The sequence below is a fragment of the Papilio machaon genome, chromosome 27 (assembly GCF_912999745.1).
Source record: "Papilio machaon chromosome 27, ilPapMach1.1, whole genome shotgun sequence".
In the NCBI taxonomy this organism is placed as follows: Eukaryota; Metazoa; Arthropoda; class Insecta; order Lepidoptera; family Papilionidae; genus Papilio; species Papilio machaon.
In genome coordinates this window covers 4,725,486-4,751,473 of record NC_060012.1, presented here as the reverse complement: position 1 = coordinate 4,751,473, position 25,988 = coordinate 4,725,486, and the positions used below count along the sequence as shown (strand labels likewise).

At 31.7% G+C, this 25,988-nt stretch overlaps 2 protein-coding genes across 3 annotated transcripts; one reads left to right on the top strand and one right to left on the bottom strand.

Moving 5' to 3' along the window:
* Window positions 1-3,474: 3,474 nt before the first annotated feature.
* Window positions 3,475-20,329, bottom strand: LOC106711043. Of its 2 annotated transcripts, XM_045684703.1 has the most exons (14): window positions 20,154-20,329; window positions 18,624-18,766; window positions 11,934-11,948; window positions 11,153-11,306; window positions 10,495-10,688; window positions 10,040-10,240; window positions 9,581-9,733; window positions 8,245-8,458; window positions 7,285-7,460; window positions 6,267-6,519; window positions 6,029-6,180; window positions 5,216-5,375; window positions 4,535-4,638; window positions 3,475-3,827 (listed from the first exon to the last, which is right to left on the bottom strand). In XM_045684703.1, exons 2-14 carry the CDS (start codon window positions 18,752-18,754, stop codon window positions 3,755-3,757), a joined length of 1,980 nt encoding a protein of 659 aa, XP_045540659.1. In that variant the 5' UTR covers window positions 18,755-18,766; window positions 20,154-20,329; the 3' UTR covers window positions 3,475-3,754. The 2 variants fall into 2 exon arrangements, with proteins under 2 accessions (XP_045540659.1, XP_045540660.1); XM_045684704.1 differs by lacking the exon at window positions 11,934-11,948.
* A 2,114-nt stretch (window positions 20,330-22,443) lies between these two features.
* Window positions 22,444-24,390, top strand: LOC106711051. Its single transcript, XM_014503269.2, has 2 exons — window positions 22,444-22,566; window positions 23,562-24,390. The coding sequence occupies exons 1-2, from the start codon at window positions 22,528-22,530 to the stop codon at window positions 24,378-24,380; spliced, it is 858 nt and encodes a 285-aa protein (XP_014358755.2). The 5' UTR covers window positions 22,444-22,527; the 3' UTR covers window positions 24,381-24,390.
* The last annotated feature ends 1,598 nt before the right edge of the window (window positions 24,391-25,988 follow it).

The following is a 25,988-nucleotide window of genomic DNA, read 5'->3' as shown; positions in this document are numbered from 1 at the left end:
AATAAATATATTTTGGTTTTAGTGGTACCATGAAAGTATTATTGTAAAGTTATTTTTGAACCAGCTCATATTATTTTTAAATGAATGATTTAATAAGTACTTAAATTCTAAAATAATTATTACATAGTTATATTTTAAAGAAATGTATAAAATAATCAATACCGTTTTATTTGCGGCTGGTCCGTTATCCGTTAAAATATGTTTAATGTTTTTTTTGTGAGACAGAACGCTGCGTTTTTAGAATAAGTGTGCATGCCCCTTTACTGAATCGAGTCTGCCTATATTATTTTATATTTTTGTTTTTTTTTTCTAGTTTTTAAAAACTTCTAAATAACATGTTTATAATGTGTTTTTATTTGAATTAATTTAATTGAAAGCAATGAAATATTGTGACCCCCCCATTTAGATACACTGTGATAGGAAGTAGATATGAAACAAAATAAAATTACAAATGATAAATGATGTTTTATTTAATTACAACACGTGTGGTATAACATGATAGGTCTGACCTGACGTCACATTTACGCGTTTTGTTTTATATTATAAGGTGGCAAACGAGCAAACCTGGATTCGCCGAAACAGCGAGGCGACCGTTGCCCATAGACATCCACAAATGCAGATGCTTTGCCTACCTTTAATCAACGGAGAAGGGGACGCACATAAATATATTTCTTCTTCCTATGCGTCCCCTCTTCCGCCAAATCCACTCCCCTTCCCATCCTTTCCTACTAAGAAAAGGGGTGTGAAGGGAAAGAGGACTAAAACTAGTCCTCCGTCAACACACTCATCAGACTGTAGTTGGAATTACTTCCACTTGAGGCCTGTCTTCTGTAAAGTCGTGGTATTTCACTGAGTTAGGAACAAAGTTATTTAAGTTATTTTTTATTCCTGGTAAAAAAAGTCGCGGGCGACAGTTAGTTATATAAATAAAAGTCATATTTATGTATATCTTTTATTCAATAATACACTAACAATCATACAAGAAACATAATTAAAACTTGAAACATATTCAATTAAGGTTAGTTTTCTCTAAACTTTATTCATATACGCGAAAGTTTGGATGGATGGATATTTGTTATGTCTAAAACTTATTGGATTAAGATGTAATCTGGTTGAAATGCTTTTGGTAGAACACAGGCTATTTACTAACTTTCCTTGTACCGTGCGGACGAAGTCGCGTACAAAAGTTAGTTTATAATTTGAAGATAAAACTTTGACCAATATATTTCATCCTTTTTTTATAAGAGAAGGTGGCAAACGAGAGGTGGTAACACCGAGGTCATCATCGACGTCCATAGACATCCGTAACACTAGAGGAAATGCAGATGCGTATCTTTTTCCTACATTTAATTAAAACCAGGACTTTAAAATTATAAATACTATTTTACTTTCGTATTTAACTGACTTCTACAATTTTGTGTAAAGTCAATTAAAATTATCTATATATATAAAAGAAAGTCGTGTTAGTTACACTATTTATAACTCAAGAACGGCTGAATCGATTTGACTGAAAATTGGTGGGCAGGTAGCTTAGAACCAGGAAACGGACATAGGATAATTTTTACCCCGTTTTCTATTTTTTATTCCGCGCGGACGGAGTCGCGGGTAAAAGCTAGTTATTAATAAACTACATCTTTCCACACTTTATTTCTAAAGTTCTAAACGATTATGGAAATCGATTAAAAAATCGAATAAACGAAATCAATGTTTTTTTTTAAAACAATAAATTAAAAAAAAATATCTCAATACTACCAAACATAATCAGCCATATAATAAAATAATGTAATTTCTTAAACATTTTTTAACTGACTAGAACACTTTTTAATAAATCAATTAAAGCGGTGAAACTAAAAAAAATCAAGTTACAACTCGAACACTAAACATGATATAATTTCAATTACGTCATCAAAAAACCAATTGAAGTTCAAAGACATATCAAAGTTTTTAAAATATTGAATATCTGATCTTTATATAAATGGATAGGCTATTGCTTGAAAATTACAACTTCTGTTTTGTTCCGAATTAAACTCATCTGTTGAAGATCCTGACAGTTAATTGGACCATATTAATAAGAAAAGATCCAATGAAAAATTTGTCTAAAATCTAGTCCTAGTTTACTTTTATATACGCACAAAAAATCCAAGCAGTCTCATAACATACATCAAACCAAAAGTATATGCCATGAAAAGAGTGAGGAAAAATGTACCAAACACATTCTACTAAATCACTTTTAAATTTCAAGTCGTATTTATTTTGGTTGGAATTTGTCTGCTTAATTATCATCAGCTCAGAATAGACCCCACTGAGGGGATTCGAGCCTACCCCAAATTAGGGGTGACTAGGTCATAGTCAATGCTGGCCAAGTGCGGGTTGACTTCACACATATCATTGATTTTCTTCTCAGATATGTGCAGCATCACGATGTTTTCCTTCACCGTAATGTCGGATAAATGTACATATGTAAATCCAAAATCGAAAAACACATTGATACATGTCGGGATTCGAACCCAGGACCTACAGATTGTATATCAAGTACTTAACCACTAAGCCATTGACGCTCTGCTTTGTTTAAGGTTCAATTGTATCTCTAATATTAGTTCAATTCCTCACCACCTCTACTAACTGCAACAGTCAGCATTAAAATGGCGATGATCAAATAGGCACAAAATATCAAGGCTTATAGCCCGTCCATGTCAGTGAATTCAATGCATGAGAAATTATATTTACACGTGTCACTAACTGACAATGTCATTTATTGTCTATGAAATTTAAGATTTAAATCGATGTTAAAAACGTGTCTGATTTTAATAAGTCTGTGATTACAGACTTATAAAGGTGAAATAATTTAGATAGGTTTTGTTATTTCTTATTTAAATTATAGTTTACGATTCTCAGTTTGTAATATTCCTAGTCAGATTATAAGACATTCAGAATAAACATTCAAAGTTTACTAGTATATAGTTTTTTTTTTTAATTACTTTAGTAGAATTAAGTTTAAAATTTAAACAGAAAAAAAAAAACAATTATTAGCACAGATAATATTAAGAAAATAACTTATTTACAAATGGTAACATTTTTAATATTTTTTTTAGATATTATATAATGTATAAGACATTTTATATATATAAAACGAAATTTAATTAAAAAAACATCACTGACAATTAAAAAAAAAACTAATAAATGCGAAAGTTTGGATGGATGGATGTTTCTTACTCCAAAACGACTAAACGTAACTTGAATATATTTTTCAAAGGCGACTTTAAAACTCCCGAGTAGTTTTTTAACGTTGCTAAATGTTCTTTTTTTTTTGTAAGAACATAGAATTTATTGAAAATATTTTTAAATGATAGTTAAAATCATAATTTTTTAATATAAAAAAAAAACATCTAGTATATTATCTTAAGTACATAGGAGTTTTTTTTTTACAACAAAAAAAAATCATTTTTTTTCTAGTAAATTTCAGTTAAGCTTTTTTATCCTTATTAATATTAAATAAAGCATTATTTCTTCATATAAAGTTTACTTAAATCTATGGTAACGACAATAACTTGTCACCAACTTGTCGTGACAGGCTCGTGACATTGAAGGTGACCTTGGGACTGTCAAATGTGACCTTGGAGTCGTTAAAGCTGACCTTGACACCGTTGAAAATGACCTTGGTGCTGTTAAAAGTGACCTTGGAGCCTAAAATGACATTGTGGCTGTTGTAGGTGACCTTGGCGGTATTGAAGGTGACCTTGAGGTAATTCCAAGGTCAGTCATTGCAGTAGCAGTACATATTGAGGTGTGGATGTGTCGCGCTAATACAACTCGGCTCATTATTATATCTGGTAAAGAAATACATATAAAATAATGAGTAATGAAAAATCTATACTAAGGGTGTTAACGATTATGAGTGTAATATAAATGTGAGTGTAATGGGTTTATTAGACCGTATTTAAAATCTATTTATTAGCTTCAAGTGAATGAATGGATTTAGATTTCAAACAATACGTTATTTGAATTCAGTTATAATGAAATATCTATTTTTTTTTTCGTTGGATATTTTTTTGTAACATCTTTAGTGTTTAAAAAAAATAACTGAGACAACATTGTAACGACGTTCCATCGAAATTACAACAAATATGTAATCTAAATTTGATAAAAAAAAGTAAACAACTGTTATTCTAACTAAAAAAAAAATGGTCGCCATTACAAGGTCACGTTGTTAGATTTTGATGAAGTGTTAAATATGACCTATCAAAATGACACAAAACGAACTTTTGATGACAGTAACCTCATATATAAATTTAAATCACAGTTTTTTAAAGTATAATTAATTCAAACATTATATTAATCATATAATAAACAAAAAAAAAGTAATGAAATTGAATGTTGAATAAAGGTAGAGGAAGATAAAAGTATGTATGGATTGTGTGAAAGATATGACGGCTGTAAGAGATGTATGGAGAAATAGTACATATTGTGCCAAGTTTAAGGATAAGGGCAGGTTGATGATGATAGTGTCTAAAAAGGTGACTTAGGTAATACTTACGCATTAGTTCTAGATATATCACGTGAATTTATCTCGAATTTATCCTCCGAAGTTACGTATATCATAGAAGCTTCATACACACCTCTACTTGGACCCACAATTATCTACAAATTGTATTAAATAATGAATTAACAAGTGAACGAATGAAATAGAACGGACACATATACAACACTATTTTTAATTTGAAAATTAATCAAATCATAAAGACTGTAATCTCTATGACACTTAAAAAAAGGAAATTGAATTTAATGACACTTCACACGTCAAAATGGATTCAGTTGTCACAATGAAATTGTGTGTGATGTGAAAAAAATAAAAAAAATCACATAGAAACAACTGACTGAGGCAGTTGAGTTGAAAACATTACCCTTTTGAGGCAACTGAATCAAAATAGTTCCCTCCTGAGGCAATTACGTAAAAAATATTTCCCTTTAGAGGCAAATGAATAAAAACATTTCCTTATTAAGAACATAATCATCAACTTATTAAGTCAATTGGATAAAATAATATCTCTAAAAATATGTATTACTAAAAGTATCCTAAATAAGCGTAGGTTTCTGAGACCAAATACTCCATTTAAAACATATCGTTATCTCTGTTTTGTCAAAGATAGACGACGATATGTTTTAATACAGAGATTTTGGTCTCAGAAACCGACGGTTAACATTTAGTTTAACTTACTTTAACTTGATAGTTCTCTCTCGGAACACGGACTTTCGCACCAAACTGACCGACATAACCGTCAGCGTCTTTTGCCGCAACGAATGATAGCATGCGACTGTTGCCGCGTTGACGCATCACCCAAGATATAGAAGTCAGAGTGCGGACCGCGCACTTGTCCCTACACATCGAAAGGCAAGTTTGAGGCGATGTAAAAGGCAAATTTAAGGCATATTACCCAATTAAGGCAAATATTTGCCTCGAAGTAGCAAGTTGTTAAGATTTGCCTCATTTGGATCAATTTGTCAACAAGTTTGCATTAACGTGTCGTGCTAATGTAATTTAAAAATTTTATATATAAAAATGCACGAACAAAAATGATATTGATGAAATGCAAGAGAGCAAAAAAATATTTCTATAGTGGCGTCGTAGAAAATCATTGTAAAAATAATGAATAATTAAGTAGAAAAAAATGTACAGTCAGTGTAAGTTAGTGTAAATTTCAGTCTCAGACAGTGTCAGATTCAGTCAGTGTCAGTCGGTGTCAGTCAGTGTCAGTTTCCTTTCCTGCAAGTTACCAGTATTCTTGTTTGAAACAAAAACACGATATTTTATCATTTAATTCCACTGCAGCGACCCTTTTATACATATTCCTTTTTATCTTGATCTTGAGGATGTTCAAAGTGACCTTGTATTTATTGAAGGTGACCTTGAGGTCATTCCAAGGTCAGTCGTTTAAATAGCAGCGAATATTGAGGTACGGATACATGATACTGTCATCCCTTTCTTTCTTTTTGATGAAATAGAGACAGCTATACATTTTATGATACTCACCTAACTTCCTCTGTGAGAGAGTTAATATAATTAACTAATGCCTCAGCAGTTCTCTGATAGAGAGGATCTTCCTCAGAGACATTTCTCCATGCGAGGCAAGCACACCAGTGAGGCTCTATGCCTGCCTCACTGCACGACCTATTCCTTGGTATCTGGAAAACAAATTGCCCTTTTTATTACCCGACCGAAAAGGGTAATATCTTCACAAAAATAAATTCAAATAAAATGAAACACTCACCGGTTCCAACAAAGTCAATCCTCTAGTTAGATCTGCTCCAGTCACTTTATAAGTGTTCCAGTGTTGCCTCATGTGGAGCACATCGAGTACAGTCGCGTAGATATCATGTGGGGTGGACAGAACCTCTGCATTACCACGTAATACATCTTCAACGAAAGGTCGCTCGCGTTTCAATGACTCCGGCAGTACTATAGCCATTAAAGGCAAACGTTCTTCTAATTTGCCTTGAAGTGTATCTCTTATGTAGGCATACCTAAAATGTCGTTTTTTTATATTTTTAGGTAGAAGATGAGAAGAGCCACCTAAATTCGCCGAAATAGCGACCGCTGCATGTACATTTGCAGATACCTTGCCTTAATTACGGAAGAGGGGACGCACGGAAAGAAATCCTGTCCTCTCCTCTGTCAAATCCACTTCCCCTTCCCATCCTTTCTTAATAAGAAGAAGGTGGGAAGGATAAGAAGAGGAAAATATTCAAAACACAAGATTTCTAATCAAAGAAACTTTGATTATGATAATATGATATAGATAAATGGACTATGCCATTAAAAGTCGCCATTGTATTAAATACAAAATGTATATTTAATACATTCTACAGAAATGCAGCAAAGATATCATTATGATGCTGATCTAAAATTGAAACGTCTTTGTGATCAAATAATCATTAATTGAACTTATTGTATGTTTTTATTTGACCGTAAGTATGTGCATTTGACCAGTCCGGTCTTTTAATAATCAAAAAATAGACAAAACATCACAGGAAAGGGTAATTGTATGACAGAAAAGAAATCTTACTTATCTTACTAATATTATAAATGTGAATGTACAGATGTATGGATGGATATTTGTCTCAAAGTATCTCCAAAAAGGCTTAACGAATCTTTATGAAATTTGACACAGATGTAAAACATAGTCTGAAAGAACACATAGACTACTTATTAAGTTTTTTTAATTCCGCGCGACAGAGACACGGGCAACAGCTAGTTAAATATAAATGGATGGATGGATGGTATGTTACCTAGGCCCGTGGTCTCCCATGACCATGAGCAGCGTGTTCTCCATGTGACCAGCTTGTCTGAACCCTCGCAGGAAGTCCACCAGATGTTCATCAGCTGTAGATATCATGTTGAAGTCATCGTGTGTGATGTCAGCTATGAAAGTGAAGCAGAATTTCTTGCCATCCAGCTTCAGGAACTAAAAAGTAAATTGATCACCAAATCTTGAAGTATTTTGTCAGATTGTGAACTTTGTCAGATTATAAATAAAATATTTATATTGCAAACTGACAATAAAGAGCATCATTGGCTCCGGAGTTAAGTACTTGATTTGCAATCTGCAGATCCTGGATTCGAATCCCGCCATGTACCAATGTGTTTTTCGGTTTACATATGTACAATTATCTGATGTTCTTATTGTGAAGGAAAACATTGTGACGCTGCACATATCTGAGAAGAAATTCAATGATATGTGTGAAGTCAACCTGCACTTGGCTGTGGTTGACTATGGCCTAGTCACCTAACTTGGGGTAGGCTCCGAGCTCCTCGGTGAGGACTTATAGTGAGCTGATGATGATGATGAAACTGACAATGATAGACGCTTAAATAAAAGATTATTTCTCTAACAATGATAGACGTCAACATCTGTTACAAGAATGTGCCTCCTACAGTGAAATACGACCTCACAGAAGATAGACCTCAAGTGGAAGTAATTCCACGTACAGTCTGATGAGTTTGTATGCTGGAGGACTATTTTTAGTCCTCTACCCTATCCTACTCTTTTCTTATGAGGAAATGAGAAGGGGATGGAAATTTTATTGAAATGAAGGGGAAATATCATCTCTCTGTGCGTCTTTTCCTACGTACACTAAAGGTAGATATCTGAAATTGCGGATTTCTATGGACAAAGGTTACCTCATTATTTCGGTGAATTCTGGTGTCTTCTTTAACACCTTATGATGTAAATAAAGGTTGATACTCACTTGATCAGTAATATTAAGCATAAGTTTATACTGCGGCGTGTCTCCTACACAATATTTATTATTAGAGCCTACATTCCACCATTTTTTACCACCGCTGGATTCTTCGAGGTAAAACGCTCTCAAGTAATGATCCGCTGGTCGATGTTTGAAACCTTTGAAACGATACTGGAATGTACCTATCCATGGCATATCTTCGAAATATGCGGTACGATACCTAAAATAATGTATAAATATCTCTAAATATACTAGCAAATACCACTACTTCGTCCGTGCGGAATTAAAAAAAAATCTAGTAATAAGAAGATAGTGTAGCGTTCCATCAGTGAAAGAATTTTTCAAATAGGTTCTGTAGTTTCGGAATTTATACCATACAATACAAACAAACAAACAAATATTTCTTCTTTATAAATCCACACATTAAGCGTTCGTTCACACAGAGTACGAGCAGGTGTTTTTTTTACAAATTAAATTGAGCTTAATTCTATTGAAATAAGGTTTCATTTTAATTTTCACATCTTTTTTACACTTAAAAGACATGTGAAAAGTAAATTTAAATCTTATTTCATTCGTTTAAGACTCAATTTGGTTTGCGACAAAAAATATGCTCTACTTTCCGCCTCTGTCTATCTAAACCAGGGATTCCCAAAGTGGTCGATATCGAACTTAAGCATTGCTAATTCTCACTCTGTCTTCTTCTATTGACCTAAGTCAGAATGAAAAATAATAATAATAACAATAATTGATCTTAAAAGTAGATAATTTGGCCATGGGGGGTCTGTGGTAACGGTTCATTTTGGAAAAGGGGTCACTTGACCAAAATAGTTTGGGGATCCCTGGTCTAAACGGACCCTAATTTTTAAATTTTATTTTGATTCCTTCGTACAATTAAAAATATATGATACTAGCTGTCGCCCGCAACTTCGTCCGCAACTTCGCCGCGTAAAAAATGGGGGGGGGGTTATGAAAAATAGATGTTGGCCGATTCTCAGACCTACTGAATATGCTCACAAAATTTCATGAGAATCGGTCAAGCCGTTTCGGAGGAGTACGGGAACGAAAACTGTGACACGAGAATTTTATATATTAGATATATCTGTATTTGAAAGAAAAAAAAAATTTTAACCTTTATAAATATAATGAAATGAAAAAATAATGATCATTATTTCTATCAATTTGTAGATTTGTCTGTGTGTTTGTGTTCTCTAATCTCATAAATTATTCAATAGGTTTTCACGTGGCTTTCACTATTGTATTATAACAAGCAATACTTAAAATTTAATATATATTTTGATAAAAAAAATTTAAGGTAATCTTAGATAAATGTAATTTCACTCACCCATCTTCTTTTAACTTATAGAATATGAAAGGCATATTATCCAAACTACCATTGTTGTTCATCTTCTTTCTAACATCGGGTAATTCTAATTCCGTTTTACCAGTTAATATTGGGAACAAAGCTGCAGGTGTACCATCTCCTACTATATTATAACTGAAAAACAAGAGTCATGGGTTCGAATCCATCATTCGTAAAGTAGGACTGGCTAAGATTTTTTCGCAACATTCTAATAAAAAAAAAAATTACATATATACATAATTACATATTTTTTTTACTATTTGGCTTATGATTTGCTGTGTCAAAAAAATCTTGACGATTTTAGATTTTTTTTGACCTGCCGTTTAGAGGGAACTCTTAAAACAATATAAACTTACATATTTTAGTACAAAATACTAAAAAAAAAAACTTTTTTTTTGGCCACCCTTATATAACATATGTATAAATAGAAAAATAACATACCCCTTCAATATAGTCGCTTTGAACTCATCTTTTAAAACCTTATAACTCTTCGGCATCCGTCGGACAAAACCATTATGGGAAGTGGAGTCGAATCCTAATATTAACACATTTAAAGTATTTTCTCTACCCTTTGGGGGAGTTTTGGGGTGGACAGAGGAACGGAAACCTAAACTATGGCCTTTCCATTTCGATGGTAATATGCTAAAATAAAAATTATTAAAAAAATGTTAGTAAATTGTTTAAATAATATCTTGAATCTATAATTTGATATGATGGTGTTTTTCATATGTATGGTTTTGTATGTACGTATGTATGTATGTATGTATGTATGTATGTAAATATTAGCCTATGTGTTCTTCCAGACTATATACTACATCTAAACCAAATTTCATCAAGATCCCTTGATCTGTTCTGAAGATTCAAACATCCATCCATACATTAGTAAGATTACATACCTGTCTATATGGCTACCGGTACATTTCACTTTAACATGATCACTTCTCATAAGCAAATAAGAGTTATTTCCCTTCACTATAACATCTTCGCCTATTATATATTCCGCATCATTTATGTATATAATATCGTTATATATACATACTATATCCGTCGTTGTATCTAAAATCTCCTTTATTACTCTGCATTCTGAATGCTGAAAAGTTTAAAAAAACAAATTGACCTAAATCACTCCTGCATATATAAGCTATCTTACAGTCCAAGTCCAATAAAAATAGATCCAGCCGTTTCGGAGATCATCCGTAACAAACATTTGCCGAAAAACTGATAGGCAAAAAAAAAACTTGAGAGGTGTGTTGGGACACCCGGATGGAACGAAGTTCCTTTCGATTAATTAGTGAAGGAACCAATGTTTCTTCTATGAATAAAAAACTTAAGTCTTCATAAGAAGTACATTTCATTTCTATGAATTTTCGTTATATATTGTCACGTCGTTGCCATGGTGAAGTAGCGCTCATTCGTCGTTAACATACTTACTATAGCAAAAAGTGTCGTGACAACTTTTCGTAAGAATTTTTTCCGTCTAGCCCCCTTTCACAACGCGCGATAAGGAACTTCGTTCCAAAAATTGTGTTAAAAATTTATAACGATGTTACTTACATAGCATTTAACCCAATCTTTACCCTGGCATACAACTTTAGGCAATATCTTGTCAAACTTTGTCACTTCCTTGGCAAAGGGATCCAATTTTGGTATCTCACATCCTGTACCTTTGTCTTCTTTTAACGCCTCTTGTAATTTTTCTTCTATGTATCTATAATAAAAAAATTAAATTAATAGAAATTATCGTTATATAAAATATTTAAAAACAGTATATAATAATTATTATTTCGTACTAGTAAATAGCATGCAAACATTTTTACTATTAAAGTATGTCACAAAAAGACACATAACATATTAATGTTAATATTACTTATAGATTAAAAACTTTATTACATAGGGAATATTGCTCAAATGATGACTCGAAGGACCAGAAATGAGGATTAAGTTAAAAAAATCATTTAACCTCAAAAAAAAAATTTTTTTTTTTCAAAACAAATTATTACATATTTAAAATTTATTATTTATTTATATTTTTTTATTTAATTTATTTAATTATAAATACATTTAATTTATAATGAATTATAAATACATATTTTTCTTTCCCTTAGAAAACTAAGTTTAACTCTAGAAAAAGACGTACTAAATTTCAAAATAAGGTATCAAATATTAATATCCAATAAAGTTATCATAAATTTGAACTAGTCATAGAAGCTTTATATATCAATTCTATTCGACAATTGACTGGAAACATAACTTATTTACCAAGAGGTGCTTTTTTGTGACACATCTAATAACGATCAAACTACACAGCCAAAAGCAACTTACAAATACTACTTACTCGATCACTGACTTTCTGAAAACAAAAAACAAAAACAATAATGTAAAAAAACAAAACGTTATTAACTACCAAGTCAAGTCTATAGTCCGACAAAATTCTGGCCCGGTGAGACGCGCTTTATCGCCGTAATCGTCAAACAAGGATATCTGACCTACTGAGGTCTGCTGTCACGGAGAACGTACCATCAGAAAATATGTAAATACTAAAGGAATAAAAGAAAAAAACTTGAGAGGTGTCAAGGGACACCCGGATGGAACGAAGTTCCTTTGAATTTTCGTTATATATTGTCACGTCGTTGCCATGGTTACTACAGCAAAAAGTGTCGTGACAACTTTTCGTAAGATTTTTTTCCGTCTAGCCCCCTTTCACAACGCGCGATAAGGAACTTCGTTCCAAAATAAATGACATGACAGCTACAGTACAAAGAAAAGCCCGTTTTAACACTTTTTTTGACATTGTCAGGAGGGCGATAGTTAGCTGTCATAATTTAGTTTGACTTATACCCACCGGGTCAAATAATCTTAACGAGCTATACTTTTTACTTTTGCCTACCGAGCCAGAAAGATTATCGCACCATATAGTACATACAAAAAACAAAGCAGGAAAATATTTTATTTCACAAACAAAAGCAAAAATGAAGACATCATGCAAATATGTAAAATTAAAATTCACATTTCATGCATGATGCAAAAATTTTCTTTATTTATCCTAATCCTATGATGTGATAGGAAAAAATAGATTGTCAAATATGTCATGTTTTAGTATTAAATACTGTTTAACAATAAATATAATACACAAAAAGTCTTCAATAATTTTATCATTTGCTAAGTTTATTATTATTCTTTCCAAATACCTTAACGCAGTGTTTCCCAAAGTGGGCGACAACGCCCATTTGGAGGCGTTTGAAACCTAGGAGGGGGCGATAAGGGCCCCAAAAAATGGGGGGCATTGAAATTAATTAGAGATGAAATTGTGGTTTTTAAGTTTTAGGGCTGAATAAAAATTAGGGGGCTCTGAAATATAATTGATTTCCAAAGGGGGCGGTGAAAGAAATAAGTTTGACAATCTCTGCCTTAACGGCTCAAGGTCGCAGTGCGCAGTGCCCTCCCTGCGTCGCACTACTCCCTGTCCCCGCTACACTTAACATTGTAACCTGCGCAGCGACGCCACCAAGAGCCGCTAAGTTTATAAAATCACAAGCTGTAGCCCTCGACACCGTTTGCGCGGAATAAAAAAAAAAATTATAAGTAACCTATGTGTTCTTCCAAATTATGTTCTAAATGTGTGCCAAATTTCAGCGTAATACATGCAGTTGTCCTGAAATACCTTGAGGCAAACATCCATCCATATATTCACATTTATAATATTAGTAAGACAATAAGTAAGATTACTATATAGTAGCAAAATTAAAAAAAAAATGACTAAACATTTTCATCTTATCTTAAAGATACAGTGATTACAGTGAAAGAGATATTGTTTAACGTCATTTGAGATTCCACGAAATAAATAAATGATAAATAAAAAAGGCGATACCAAAGAAAATTCCTCCATTATGAATTACTAGCTTTTACCCGCGACTCCGTCCGCGCGAAATAAAAAAAAATAATAGAAAACGGGGTAAAAATTATCCTATGTCCTTTTCCTGGTTCTAAGCTACCTGCCCACCAATTTTTAGTCAAATCGATTCAGCCGTTCTTGAGTTATAAATAGTGTGACTAACACGACTTTCTTTTATATATATAGATGAGGAAATGGTTATTTACAAATGTTATAAAGTGAAAATTAAGTTATGTAAAGACACGAAACATGTATTCCCTTGGATTTGCATTAGCGAAACATCTAAATAAAAACATAGTCAAATCAGAATTTTTTACAACACAATATTATTTTATTCGACTGAAAATCTTTGGTTTTAAAATGCAGCTAATAGATGGCGCTATCCAGCCTCAGTCAGTTTATTTTTTAATTAAGGTTATGTTACTATTTTGTGTTGTTTCAACAATGAAAATCTATTTATATTATGCAAAAATAATGAATATATGCATGAAATACAAATGATATTAAATCTAGGAAAGCAATTACCTGTTATTGAGATCAGTAGGATCTAAGTCTAGCGCATTTAGATGTATGGCACTAGGTGCATGGCTAAGTTTTAAACTACGCACAGGTTCTATACTAGAAGTTCAAAAAGCAGAAATGTATAAAAAGGAAAGCAGTTAAGCAAGACAAAAAAATTAGTAAATCTTTCAATTAAGAATGTGAGAATCAAGTAAAGATTTGTAAAAAAAAAAATACGAAAAAATTTTTTGAACATTGAGATTTTAAAAAAAGCCGCCGGTTCATTATGCACATTGTTATTTGAAAGAACACAAGTGCAAAGTGACTGGTAAGGGATTATAAATTAAAAAACACAAACCCATTTTAAAGGTAAATAAAAAGCAAGTAATAAATATAAAATTCATTTTTGAATATTTCACAGAAGAATTCTAATAATTTGGGGTGCTTTGTGCCGCTTGTGTAGGAAGTATCAGGAGTTAAAAGCACCCCATCCCTTGTCTCCGCTAATGAATAACCACAACCGATGAAACAGCAAAGCGTAGTATAAACATTTAATTTCTTTTGACACTGTAATGCCCCGTTTACATGATTCCAGTACATGGATGAATCCAGCGCTGGATTATAAGTGGAGAAATGTAAAGCCACACTGAAATGCACTATTTATTAGATATCCTAAACAATATTCGTATCAAATTAAAAAAAAATTCTCATACTTTTTGTTGAGCAATTAAATTTTTGATAAGATATAATAAGTATTTCTATTATTTCCGTTGATTTGACTTGATAAAAGATATTTGGATTTATTATAATCTATCTGTACAAATCAAAATACATTGTTACATTATTTATTTATCTGTGCACTTAAGAATTGACCTAATAATGTAGAAACGTTGACCAAACGTTCAACCTAAAGACATTGACCGAACGTTCAACCTAAAGACATTATACGCCCACTTTCAAGATTTCAATTTCCATATAATTTTTTTTTTTTTCAAAAGACAATTTGAATACATAGACAGAACCGGCATTACGATAGGCGTGCGCCCAGGGTCGCTGGACAAAGAGGAACGTCATAGGTCTGCGAATTACACAGTCTCACATACTAAACTGTCACTGTTAAACCCTCGGAATAGTAAAAAGGAAACCACAAAAACAAATCGCCCTGGTTGAAACTCAGATTGATTGACATTACTGTACATTAATTGAAACTTAGTTATTAGCCGTTTTATTCTTTCTGACGGTGCAGATTCCTTTCCCGCATCCTTTTACGCCTGCGCCACCTTAAGGTCTGCGCGGACTCGTGCAATAATCCGAACCGTCAAGATATTTGAAAAAAAATAATAAACAAGATAACTGTGAGTATAAAATGCTACATTGAATTTGTACTTATCTATATATTTTTATAGGAATAGGCAGGCAAAGTAATAAATATTTGCATATTACTTGACGTCAGAATTGCATCGTGAAGGTTATTTTGCAGCGTAAACTTAGATAACAATTTCTGTGGTTATAGATGTTTGTAATTCGCTAAGATAAACCCCACGTATCTATTTCAAAATAGTAAAATTTTCAGAATACTTGGATTCTATGATGTATAAATTATTTTTTATCCGACTGACTCAGGAAGGGTTTTTATAAGTCAATATTTTTTATCGGAAGCCTAAAACTAAACTGGATTGAATTTTTTTTCTTTATTGTTGTTACTAAGCCTTTTTAAGCTTTACTAACCCTAGTATAACAATATGAATCTTTGTAATCTGAATCAAATAAATATTATTATTATTATTATTGGATTAGATTCATAATCTTAACCTAAATATACAGTTAATGGGGTATTTTTAAATTTCTAATTACCAAGTAGTGTTTTTCTGTGACCCGATACTAAGCACAGAGATAAACGTATTCGAGTTATCGAGTGCTTGTAGTTATAGATACAAGTAGATAGTGCTAGTCCAATTATTCCCTTGATTTCGTTTGTAAAATCTTATCATTCTAGTTTGTTTAAGTCTTTATCTATGAGTTGTAAACTTGTAATCTAACTACCGTTAGTTTAAGACAGTCAATTCCCACTGCACAAATACCTATTATAACAAAAATTTCTTCCTTTTTTATATCAAAAGGTGGAAAACGAGCAAATGGTCACCTGAATACGCCGAAATATCGAGGCGACCGTTACCCATAGACATCCGCAAATGCAGATACGTTGCCTACCTTTAATCAACGGAGAAGGGGACGCACAGAAAGAGGATATTTGCCGTTCCTATGCGTCCTCTTTTCCGCCAAATCTATTTCCCCTTCCCATCCCTTCCTAATAAAAAAAGGGTGGGAAGGGAAAGAGGACTAAGATTAGGCCTCCGGCACCACACTCTTCAGAAGAAACGCGCAATTACTTCCACTTGACGCCTGTCTTCCGTGTGATCGTGGTATTTCACCGGACGATCCGGCCTATTCGTGTACTCAACAAATATTTTTGTTGCGGGATCTACCACTGTTAAAACCTCCTCTTGTTTTTCTTTTCAATATTTAAACCAAAAAAAAACTCCTCTTTTAATTAAATATAGAAAAAGACAGAGATGTAATTTGTTTTCATACATATATTTCAACAATGGAAACCCGCTTTAATATTCAAACACCCAATTTTTCACGTTATCAGATAAACGAGCAAGCGGATTATATGTCGTGACTGTACTAATAACATTGTGAATTTAGTTGGTCCACTGTATTCCAGACCAGTCATTATTAGACGGTTTATAAACTGTCATTAATATCATCAAATTCATCACCATCCTCATCATCAACCTGCCCTTATCCCTATGGAGGGTCGGCACAGTATGTACTACTCCTCCATACATCTCTATCAGCCGTCAAATCTTAATTTACCCCCTTCTTACGCATATCCTCTTTCACACAAATACTTTCTTCGATCTAAAAAAAAGTCATCAAATTATGAAGTGATGTTCTTTTTTATAAAATAACTAGCTTTTACCCGCGACTCCGTCCGCGCGGAATAAAAAATAGAAAACGGGGTAAAAATTATCCTATGTCCTTTTCCTGGTTCTAAGCTAACTGCCCACCAATTTTCAGTCAAATCGATTCAGCCGTTCTTGAGTTATATATAGTGTAACTAACACGACTTTCTTTTATATATATAAGATATAGATAGATAGATTCACAATCACGTGTTTTACAAGTGTTAAATGTTAAAATTAACCTTTTAACAAAGTGCAATAAACTAAATACGCCTATATTTCCATTCGGTATACCTTATCAAATATATTGACAATATTGAGTTACTAGAAAAAAAAAACAGAACAAATTTATCAGACGAGAGTGATACACTGATAAGAATTATCTACCCCAGAAACACAAGTATCGTTTCGAAATACGTTATTTCACAAAATGACAATCCAAAAACAATTATTACAAAAAAAAAAACCGACATAAAACATCTTACAACAAACAAATAGGAAGGAATATTAAAAAACTCCTGCAACATTAAGTGATTATTTTTATACATGGAATTTTTTACCATTGGGCTGACTGATCGGTAGACCATCGATCCAATAGAAAGCATCCCCTGTAACAGTAATATCAGACCTCTATAAACGGATAGGTCGTTGATTGAAAATTACAACTTTCGCTTTGTTCCGACTCAAATGTCTATATTTTGGCAGCTACCATCAGCGCCAAAATCACGAATATGAAATACTAGCTGTCGCCCGCAACTCCGTCCGCGCAAAATTAAAAAAAAAAATCATAATAAGTAACCTATATGTTCTTCCAGACTATCTACATCTATGCCAAATTACATCGAGATCCGTTGAGCCGTTTTTGTGATACCATCCGATACCGTTCAAACAAACATCCATCCATCCATCCAAACATTCGCATTTATAATATAAGTACGAAGTAAGATGTAAGACATGGTATTTTATGCCTATTTGTTACTTATGACTTTCAGAGAAGGAAATGCAAGTCTAACTGTCGGTTTTCATTGTTGACATGCATGTTTAATAACATATTGTTATCCCTTTCATTCTAATGGAAGAAATCAGAGACAACATCGTTTTAATAGAATTGTTACGGCAGTGAAATTTCACGGTAATGATCCTTCGAACTATTATTATATGTAAGTTCCTATATTTGCAAAGGTATAAGTAATAATTAGGGTTTTTTATTCATCAGAGAGAGAAAAAATAAATAAGAGAATAAATATTGAACTTTAGCAAAACAAACAAAAAATGCAGGCAAAGTATAGCAATAAAAAAAACAAATCAAATCAAGCGATACTAATCTATGTTCTAGGATTTAAAAAAATACAGTGGGCTACAACAAAAATTTACGACAAAGTACTCGTAACAAAATCGACATAATTTGTATTAGTAAAGTACAGTGTATTTCGACAGTTTTTGTATCGGGCGTAATCTAAGAATCTCACTTGTTACGAAAACTTTGTCGAAAATTTTCTTATTAGACCCCCTGAACCAGTAACATTAGATTCACTATATTGCAAAGTCAAAAACGTAAGTAACTTTAGATGGAACAAACCCTTGTCACTTTTCTTAATTTTAACACATTTTGATTTATACTAGCAATATCTGAAATCGAATGTCTACAAGGTATAATACTCACCGTCTAGTTATGTCTAAATTTTCCTCTCTATGAAGATTATCTTGAAGTGATATATAATAAAAGATGCACAATATCAATATAAATATGATCACAATTTGATATTTCCTGAACCTATACCATCTCACCGCCATTTTATATATTATCTGTGAACAAAATTAATATTTTAAAAATAGAAAACAAACAGAATAAACATCATACTGTGTGTCTTTGAGACTACGTCCTATATCAATGGGTCCTATCTATGCCAAAGTGACAATTTTTTTTTTTTATACTAAAAGCTACATCTTAGTCTAGTTAATAACATGCACTAAAAACAAATACACATTTACATGTGTAAATGTGTATTTTTGCTGTAATAAAAGGGCATAAGCGGCATCTTTCCCAATACGGTTGAAACTTTCAGAGCATCTCCTGAAAAATTGACAATTAGCACATTGGCCCTTATTCGTAGGAGCCATTGATATTTGGTGTCAAATTTTAAAAAGATGTGTTGAACCATTACAGAATAACTAAGTAAATGTGTAAATAACAGAAACTTATTATCCCGAAGGTACTGGATACTTTTATAAATAAAAAGTATATAATGTACAATCCACCAACAAATCCACTTTTTTCTATTATTCATAATTAAAAAAGGATGGCAATGGAAAAAAGAATAAATTGGTCCAGCTGGCATTTTTGGTACTAAAAATTCTACTGTATGTTATATGTGAATTTTGTAACGAAAATAAAATGAACAGAGCATTAACAAGTCAATTGAAACAACTGATTCTCTACACTGTGGTAATTCATTGTTTAATGTATCAAAACGACAGTTGTCAGAGTGTTACTTCTCACATCAATTCATATGTAAATAAGTATATTATATATTGATAGTCAGAAACTAATTTGTATTCAATCAATGTCTTAAGTTCATCTTTAGGCAGTATTCTGATGATAATTTCAAGTGCAAATACAGTCAGTCAATTAATAATTACTTAAACAGTTGCTTAATAGACAGAACAGAAGAAACATGCTCATTCTTGCAGAATAAAAAAAACCATTTTGTCTACAAACCCTTAGAGAGCCAAAAAATAAATCAAAAGCATGTTGGCTCTTTTTCATTAAATAATTGGAGCCTATGCTGATTGTAGATTGAAGTGTATTGCTAAGACAATTAGCAAAGAGGTTTTATTGCGAAAAATATAGACAACGCAGTAATGAGAAAGACATTTCATAAATCTCTTTGGATTAAAAAAAAAACTTCCCTAATTTACGATTTTACTATCGTAGGAATGTAAAAAAAATTCGGTAGTGTAATATATAATATTGGTTATTTTTAAGATGTTAGCTAAGGTCAGTTCAACCTATGACAAAAGTTAAAATGCTATAAAAATACAAAATAAAATAGCACAGTTTGCTTTACAAGATATACATATGTATTTAATTTTTTTAAATATTTTTGTGCATGGATTTAAAAAAAAAGCGATGCCTATTTTATTTGAGGAAAACGAACAAGAAAAATAAGAATAAATAAATAAATATACTCACTCAATTCTGGAACTTTTCCTCTAAGCGCAGCGAATGATAAACACTCGCAAAAGAAATAACAGCAAAATCAAATAAAATTCAAAAACGCCAAGATTTAGATTCGTAAACTCGCAATTTTTCTTTTTTTAAAAAGCAAAAGCGATAAAATTATGCTAAAGGTCGCGATCATAATTATGTCAAAGACAAGCCAGCTATTGCCATATAATAAAAATGTTCAACCCTGTAATATTTTTTATGTTTTTGAATTTATCTTAAGTGACATTTCAGATATTTTACCTTTTTGTTGAATTTATTAAAATTTCTCCAAATTAACCTTACCTTAATCTACCCTACCTTATCCAATTTTTTATTTTATTTATAATGTTACAAACCTAACTTATGCACATTGTTTAATTTTTTAATTTTTTTTTAGAAATAATCGTTTCGTACCCCCAAAAAAACTTCGAAATAATGTAAATGTAATTTTTCGGTCGTTACAAATCAATTTTGTGGAAATTCACAATTGTAAAATATGACATAAAACGAAACACAATTTCTAAATGTGAATTTTCAACATAGGAAATAAATGGGAATAGCGTATAAATTAAAATGCATACTTTCGGTATCACCCACGGGTGTGGTTGAGCTCGAACATACAATATGAAAAGCAAGTGGGTGCACCGGCAGCAACCAACGGTATGCCCCCAATACGGGACGCGGTTAAATATAGTCACCTAATACTGGTTAACAAAGAATATTTTTATGGTAAAGATGTATCGCCTATATCTCTTAAATAGGCAATTAAACATAATAATTTAAACGGCTTACATATGTGTGTGAGTGCTCTGATGAAGCCTACAGTTACGTTTTAACGAGTCTACAGCTACAGTGTACATTTCGTGTGTTGCCGCAGTCTTCTAGATATCCTGCTTAAAGTAATATTTTTACAGAATACGTTTTCACAGAATATTTAATCTTCTAAAATCACGTACAAGCTATCCTTTGCTCATGGTCATAAATTCTAACATAGTATAACTCACGTATTGTCCATAAAACTTACGTAGAAACAATAGCGTCGTGTTTGAGATGGCATCTTTTAGGTAAAAATTGCCAGATACTAAAGCCTACCCCGCCATCTGTAGAGTTTCTCTGACTTATTATGGTAGCGTTCATTTAATGCAATGTTCTTAAATAAACTTCTGCCAATAAGTACTGTTTAAATTGTACATATATTGTTGATTGAATTTAAATTCTTAAGATGCGACTACACTGTCACAGTGTTCTCTAAATCCAAAACTTTATTAGCTTAAAAACAAATTTACAAAAAACTATTCGGTCACCGACATAGTTAGTGGACATATTTATTATGAATTTCCAATGAAACATTCGTAAAAAAACATTGTATCGTATCTCTAATTACCAATATCTTTTTATATTGATGTTTTGTCACTTATAACCCTGTTAAACATCCGTTTTAGCTTCTAGATCCAAAGACTGAAAATAGGCGTGACTTTACGTTGAACGTGAAAAAAATTGTCGTCTATTAATTAATTAAAAAATGGTTGAAGTGTTATTTCCGATATCTCCTAGAAACTAGCGATATTTGCGTTTCAAGATATCAAAGGGCGTGGGTTCAAGGTCAAGTTTAATCATTATTTTACTAGTTAAAGTCCCTGGAATTGTTTCAAAAATTAAATAATTAAAAAATTATTAAATTTAAAGTCTTAATTATGATTTAAATACTCTATATTGTTCATATGCGAAGTATGAGCAATAAAAATACTAATTTTAAAGAGTCATAATTTTTAATAGCTAATAATTTCTAAAGCCATAAAAGCCATGCATTAACTGATTAATTATAAGAAAGACATAAAACTAGAGATAACAAAAAAAAAATACAGTTCATGGCAACATTAGCTGCTCTTACAGCATGTCACACAGAAGATAAGCATCGAGTGGAAGTAATTCCGCTTAAAGTCTGATGACAGTCTTCTCCTTCCTTCCTTCTTTGAATTGGCAGGAGATGTATAGGACTAGGATTTAACTTTTTCCGTTCTTCTACTCTGACTAACCTATTATCATTTATCATACAGAATGTGGCCTCTAACTCGATTACCATCTTTTAATATAAAAAAACATAAATAACGAATTGTTAAGGAAAATGTTTCACGCATTTTAAACGTAATAATACGTCTCACTTTAAAATAACGCATTTTACATAATTTAAATTTAGATAAATAATCTTAGCATCTGAAACAAAATTAACATACAACATAACATACAATTTGTATGGAATAGTTTATACAGATGACGAATTAATTCAGTTCCCTACAACGCAAAACAGAAACATACGTCTATACGTTTTTGTGTTGACCGCACGCATAATGTGGTAAGAATGGTGAATTACGAATCTTCAAGGATGTATAACAAAGCAGTAAGTTGTAAATTTAATAATTTGTGTAAATGAAAACTATTTACATAAAATATTAGTATGTTTATTTCGTATTTAGATTCCGTATGTCTATCACTATTTTGGTCTTAATATAGATAAGAAAGTTCAAAGCCATAAAAATAAATATTATTAAGTTCAAAGTTATTATTTTTAAATAAAATTAAAACTTACAAATGTTTGTGAAAAAAGTAATTACAAATTTAACTTGATAACATCAACAATCTATTTTATATTTTAATAACATTTTTTTTTAGTTTTTAGGCACAAGAAAATCGAACTGAATAATAAAATATTACGTACTTTAATTATTTATTAATGATAAGAGTAGTTATAGAAAAACATAAAGAATAAATTAACTTTTTAATAGTCTTATTTAACCGCGAAAGTGAATAAAAGCTTCCATAACAATTGGGATACAGTTACATCATCGACGTATTGAACGTTAGCACTATGACCTCGATAGATTCATGGTGTGTTACCTCTGTTTCTTACACATCACTTTAACGTATACCCTTGTCTCTTTCAATAAACAATAAGGTCATAAAAACTGAAGTTAAGATCCGCATACAAGTGCCTACACAGATTAAAAAGATTAGGTTTGTTTTTTTTTGTCGTCGATTGGTACCTTACCTTATAAACGATTTTGTTTTAGAAACTTTTTATTAAATTTATTAAATATTCGGTTTATATTAGCTTTTACCCGTGAAATTAAAAAAAAAGGATGAAAAGTATTTCATGTGTTACTCGAGACTATGTTTTATATTTGTACCCAATTTCAATAAGATATTTTGAACCGTTGCGGAGTTATCTAGTAAATGTGTAAATCATACGTATCCCAAGGGAACCATACACGTTTCCGGGATAATAGGTAGACTATATTTTCATTCTTTGTTGTACGTAATTTTAACGAATTTCGTTGAGATACATGCAGCTGCATCATTAGAAAGATTACATATTAATAATTATCCTTATTTCAGATAACAATGAAGATTTTTTTATTAATTATCTTCACAATCGCATCATCAACTGCTGATAAAAGATGCAGGGGTATTTATTTTGGTGATAAATATTACAATTTACATCTTATCAAAGAAGGCATCAACAAAATTGACAATTTAATACTTAACCGTAATGATGATATTTTATATTTTACATTTGAAGATTTGACTACAACACCAAATAGACTGGTTGGTTATATTAATATGGATACGAAAGAAACAAAAGTTATTGATGGCATAAATAATGCCACGTCTATTGCAATTGACCAGAGATTAAATAAAGTTTTTATTGGTAGTCAAAATGGACTTTACAAGATAAATGACATGAAACAAGTCGAAAGACTACCTATACAAGATAACATAGTAAATCTACATTTCAAAGATGTTTTGTATTTTATAAATATAAATGGTGATACGTTTATATTCGAAGACGGTTTCGGTGCAATCGTTCAAGAGCTACAGGGTGTTAAAGTTGAAGAATTAATAATTGATAACGATAATAATATGTTTTTTGTGAGAAATAATACATTATTTAGAATTAAATTAGGTACAAAAGCTATAAATATACATGAAAAAATTTACGTCGATGTAATAAGTACTGATATACATACAAAAGCTTATATTTGTAGTAAAACTGGTGTTTTCGTGTATAATAAATATAAATTTGCATTAGATAAAGTTTCTGATATGAATTTTTTGAAAGGTTTAACATTTAATAAAGCGAATGAACCGATTTATGCAGCAAAAGATTTGATAATAAAACTCAGTGAGAATCCGATACCTTGTTTTGAAGATTAATACAATGACTAACATGTTTGAATAAAATGAATGAATCAAATGAAAATAGCTTTAAAAATACTTTGAAATACTAACCGTGGGTTTCTAAGACCAATCTCTGAATAAAACATATCTTCATCCCTGTCATTATCTTTGACAATACAGAGATAACAAGATATTTTAAACAGAGATTTTAGACTCAAAAATCCACGGTTAGATATTTACAATTCCTATAAACCGACATAGATACCACAAAAACTACTTGTCAGATTCTTCCGTTCCCTAGATAATAAGCAATAAAATACAGATTTTTTTCCTGCGTGACCTAAATCTAGCCAAGATCATCGGCTGGCAACGCCCCTGCTTTAAACTAATTAAAAACAACTAAGTTATGTATATTATTATTCTGTGACGTCTCCGACTAGTTTCGGATCCATCAACCTTCGCCTTCAGAAGGAAATATAATAAAAAAAAAGAACATTACTGTAGAATAAGGTCGCTCTTTCTTTGTGTTTCCATTTTCGAAATACTTGTAAAAACATATGTCTTAATTAAGTAAACGTGTTAAAACGTGTAAAGTTAAGGTGCCAGCTTAAAATCAGCGCAGGAACAGTTCAGTCTGTCCCTGGTTCGCTGAGCTGGATTACTTTTGCCACATTTTTGTATCAAGTTTGTTCCTTGTGTTTTTTATATTCTTTGTGTTGTAATGAATGTTTTTTCTTTCTTTCTTTAAACAAATTTTTTGTATTTTTGATAATAAATATAATTTTATCTAGAAAATAACTATTTATTCACCTATTCCTATCTTAACTACTAATTACTTACTAATATTATAAATGCGAATGTTTGGATGGATGGATGTTTTTTTGAAGGTATCTCCAGAACGGCTCAACGAATCTATGTGTTCTTCAGGACTATTTTCTACATCTGTGCCAAATTTCATCAAGATCCGTTAAGCCCGTCCAACATCCATCCAAACTTTCGCATTTATAATATTAGTAAGATTAGAACAAAAAATATTGAATTTACAAAAGATTCTCATAAACCTACTAATTTTCACCCACATTCCATATTGTTATTTTGCACCCTTGAGAGTGAAACTTTTAAAAACGTTAAATGTCATATTTGTTTACATCAAACTAGCTTTTACCCGCGACTCCGTTCGCGTGGAATAAAAAATAGAGAAGGGGATAAAAATTATCCTATGTCCGTTTCCTGGTTCTAAGCTACCTGCCCACCAATTTTCAGTCAAATCGATTCAGCCGTTCTTGAGTTATAAATGGTGTAACTAACACAACTTTCTTTTATATATATAGATAAGATTAACTATCTAAAAAGTAAATTTCAAGCTTCTAACTTGACGAACTTAACTTCTAAAACCACCTCCAATTTCAACCTTTTATAACCCTTTTGTCGCATTAAAAAGTAGCCTATGTCATATTTCAGACTCTAAACTGAGTACCAAATTTCATTTAAATCAGTTAAGTAATCGATTAGGTAAATCGAAAGCGAGACAGACTTTTGTTTTTGGAACGAAGTTCCTTATCGCGCGTTGTGAAAGGGGGCTAGACGGAAAAAATTCTTACGAAAAGTTGTCACGACACTTTTTGCTATAGTAAGTATGTTAAC